The 4,242-nt window shown below is 38.1% G+C and overlaps 1 protein-coding gene across 1 annotated transcript; it reads left to right on the top strand.

Annotated features, from left to right (window-relative positions):
- The first annotated feature begins 3,168 nt into the window (after positions 1–3,168).
- On the top strand, positions 3,169–3,999 carry LOC148891368 (uncharacterized). Its single transcript, XM_089008507.1, has 4 exons — positions 3,169–3,309; positions 3,388–3,496; positions 3,593–3,667; positions 3,756–3,999. Exons 1-4 carry the CDS (start codon positions 3,186–3,188, stop codon positions 3,826–3,828), a joined length of 381 nt encoding a protein of 126 aa, XP_088864633.1. The 5' UTR covers positions 3,169–3,185; the 3' UTR covers positions 3,829–3,999.
- The last annotated feature ends 243 nt before the right edge of the window (positions 4,000–4,242 follow it).

Raw genomic sequence — 4,242 nt, 5'->3', positions numbered from 1 at the left:
AAAAGATAGCTTAAAGGACAACCAACATCACTTTTTTGTTCCCTAACTGACATCAGAAAAACGTTTTATAGCATCTAAAATACCCAAAACACGCAGTATGATATTTTAGTCAAATGCAAAACACCAATAAAAATGACTTAAAGTTTCCAAAATCTACAAAAAAACGAACCCGGAAGTGGCCAGTTTCGGAAGGTCCCGCCCCAAGTTTGTGACGTCACGTCAAGACGTCTTGCCTTGCTCGAGAATCAAAACAATGGCTTCAGATTAGGATAATATGCTTTCTTGTTACACCTCCAGTTATGAATATGATTCAAATAGTTCTGAAGAGGAAAGCATACATGTTTGCAATTGATTAAAGAATTTATTCCATGCCATTTTGAGGCAACATTGGGGAGAAACGGATCACCAGAAAAGAGGCACAAAATGGCGACCTCCTGTGACCACCTCCGTTTCCACAGGCTGATAAATTCCTTATATGGAGCTTGGACACCCTCTTCTGGCGGCTTTTGGGTGCAACACAAGGTTTTCAGAACAAACAATACAGCAAAATACATTGACGTGATGGAAGGACTGCTACAATGTGTCCTTTTTTCGGTCAGGGGCGTTCTTTCAGTGACGTCACGTACGGACTCGTCACCAACTCAAAAACAAGACTTCCGGAATATTCAGCGCAAGTCTTAAAAATATAGCTATATGCGGTGGAATCTTATTAAAATGCGCTCAGTAGAAGTCATTTGAAGCCATTTTACAAATTATGGACACAACTTGTCCGGAGACATCGGTTGTCCTTTAAGCAGTCACCACATACTCTTGCTTGGATATGATGAGGCAAAACACCCAGTGAGGCGCATTGTGGTCCCAAACGGTCTACACGAGTCGATATCAAAATGACGTGGGGGGGGGGCAGTCTACCAAAATACTTCAACCTCAGCTGTTTTTTGATATAACTTTCGAATAACATCTGTCTACTGTATTATTCTTCTTCTTTTCCTTTCGGCTTTTCCCTTCAAGGGGTCGCCACAGCGAATCAGTAACCTCCATCTTCAGAGGTATGATACGCATGTTTGTTTTGGCCCAGCTTTTACTGTATTATTATGAGTCAGTAATTTAACCATCTCCACTATCGCCGCGCGGCCCATGAAAAATGAACTGAATCTTTATTCATTCATTTACAATAAAGAAATCACATGATACTATTCAGAGAAGTGGCTCCTTAATTTTTATGAATGCTTCCTTCCTTCTTGCGGGTGGCACTTCTTCATTTTCACTTGAAACAAATTTAAATGTTTCATTCAGAAACTTTGGCTGCGTTTGATTTACTGTACGGACACATGGCAGAATGATGTCGCATTGTGGTGGTGTTAAAGTGGTTTTGTCAGGAAAAATATGGCGCCTTTCCCGGTTTATGTGTTCTCATTTTGCTTCGTTTATGGATAATCTTTGTTTAAATGATAAAATTGCTTGGGTTTTTTGAAAATAAGTCGTGTTCTAACTATAGCAAGCTAACATTAGCTAGCTAGCTAACTAACACTTGTTAGGAACAATGATGACTGCTATGAGGAAGAAGTGAAAAAGAAAATGAATGGATGACGATTCAGTGTAATTCACAAACAAGTTGAGACTCGTGCCGAATCTTTTCTGACTAATGACCAAAACGTTTGGCGGATGTATGTGGTGCAAACCTCAGGATGTCCTTCCTTCCCCTTTCTTTTCTTTTGAAACAAGAAATACAGCATGACACATTTATAAGTGATCACCATGTGTATGGGTGTTTTTTTTCCTGTAATCATCAATAGGTCGGCATTCATATTTCAAAATAAGATTGCTGTCACCTGACCTCTTATCACTTGAATCAAATTTAAAAAATGTATCATCTTTGATGTGTTTGAAAACAGATATTGTAATCTATGGTGTCATTGACGTCTTTGTTTGCAGTGACGCAGAGTGGATTTGGGTCACGTTTATCATACTATTGTATTGTTTGTGGTATCCCCCAAGGGTCAATGTTGGGCCCCATGCAGTTTATTTTCTATATTGATGAACCCTGAAATGGATGGCAAAAAAAACAAGCTGAAATGTGAAGTATTTTGAGGACCTATACACCTATACAAAAAGAGCAAGTATACACAAGAATTAAAATAAAAGTGAAATATACGATAATACAAAACATTAACTCATTCACTGCCATTCCAAATTTAATAATAATAATAAAATTCAAGAATTTAAAATAATACGTAGAGCACCATTCCTAAATTTGTTCGGGTTTTGTTTTTTCTTGCGGGGGTGTTGATAGCGCTGGTCAGACCTCTGGCAACGTTTTTCCTTTACACAAGGAGGCACCATTTGCTTTTTGTCCATGTTAGCGCTTTGTTCCAGCTTCTGCTGTTGTTAAAGCGCTATATAAACCAATACAATAATGTATTTATGTATTGCATTGTATTTCGGACAACCACCCTAATTTCAAGCTCTTATAACTACAGTCCCATATGATTTAGGAATTAACTCTCTTTTCTGATTAAAAAAAAGAGAGTCAAAGGTTTCTTATGCTGCATTGAATGTTCATGTAGTCCTAAAACTCAATATTCTGTGGGTCCTGCCGTTTGTGTGATATGACAAAAACCCTGGCACTGGAGTGGACACATTTTTGCACATTGTCTGCCATTGAATGAGTTAATATTTTTCATACTGTAAATAAAAATTAAAACCCTGCATTTAAGCAGCAGAAATTAACAGCATTGTTTTTTGTTATTTTAATAATGTGGCTGTAGTTTTGGGATGTGTAGATAATATGCCGATATGGTCTTCTTATTATATGTTATTGGGTATTAATGGAGGCCGCCGAGACCAAGTAAGAAATACTAAATACTAAAATAGAGTAAGTCCTTGAGTAAGTGTTCGATGTATCGTTATTCCGTATGGATGAATACTGAACCAATATAGGTCTGAAAACATTTTAAATAAATCATACAACCTGTACATTTTCTGTCCTATTAAAATGCATCACGTAGCCCAGCTGAATGATGAATTTGTATCATATTTTAGTTTGTAACCGTTAATGATGAAATCAAGGGAGAAAAATGCGTCACTGACCCTCCCAAGATGTTGCCTGCGGTCAGTCAGCTTCCCCTATTTCTCCTATAAAAACCCACAGATCTGACCAGAAGGGATCACCCCTCTCCTGCTGCATGTTCAAACATTCAACCGGTCATCTGGAACCATCTCAAGAAACAATCATGAAAGCATACACCGCAAGACTGGCATGCTTGGTCCTTTTTGTAAGCTACGTAGCAATGGCTGCCGCAGGCCCCGGTAAGTCATCTGATCCTGCTGAGTTAGCGCTTTTTCACACGATGCGGAAAGTGAAATATATTCCTTGCATGTGAACAGGAATTAAAATGACCTCCTGCTGGACCAAAAGCACCTTGGGGCCGATTTCTGCCGAAATCATTGGCTACAGGATCCAGAGGAAGAACCCTCCTTGTATCCGCGCTATCCTGTAAGAACACCAAAAAGTCGATCGTGTTTCAATGTGAGGAATATTTTGTTGAACTGAAATGAGATTTTCAGCCATTTCTTTTTATCTGCCGCTCAGATTTGAGACCACTGATGGAGTTATGTGTAGCCACTGGAAGCAGGACTGGATCATTAAGAAGGTCATGGAGCTTGAGTGAGTTGATTTTTGTCCTTTTTTTAACGTTTTTTTTTACGCATATCTCATATCCAACATTGATGTACTTTCTGTGTGTATTTTACAGGGAAGCACGGAAAGCTCGAGTAAACAGCACTATTGTATATCACAGAGAGACAAACACAACAGCCTTATACTGATTTCATGTATTTAAAACATACTTACAGGTATTAATTTAATATTTATTGGCACCAGTTTTATTTATATCTTTCTGTTATTTACCGGTTCAAAATGTTTTTGAATGAAAGATGCACAATGTAGTGGTGAAAATTGTTTCCGTTAAATAAAAATACCTTTTCGTGATCATGAAATGTTGTGTTTATCAGATGCATCAAAGGTGTTCTCGTTGTTGCCTGTGCAAAGTGTCTCTCTTGAGTTCCTGACGTTCCCTGTAGAGTGAAAATATCTCGTAAATTTGGCACACATTAATGAAAGAGTGTTGTGAACAATAAAAGAAAATGACAAATGTTTAAAATCAAGCCGTTCTCTCGGCTCTCAAATGCAGTCCGTTAACCGGCTGAAACCACTCTGCTAAGGTTAAAAATACATTCTAA

Source organism: Hippocampus bargibanti, linkage group LG11 (assembly GCF_051943395.1).
Source record: "Hippocampus bargibanti isolate YZ-2025 linkage group LG11, ASM5194339v1, whole genome shotgun sequence".
Taxonomy (NCBI): Eukaryota; Metazoa; Chordata; class Actinopteri; order Syngnathiformes; family Syngnathidae; genus Hippocampus; species Hippocampus bargibanti.
Note: the sequence above shows the minus strand (reverse complement) of the source record. Positions and strands in the feature narration are given on the sequence as shown.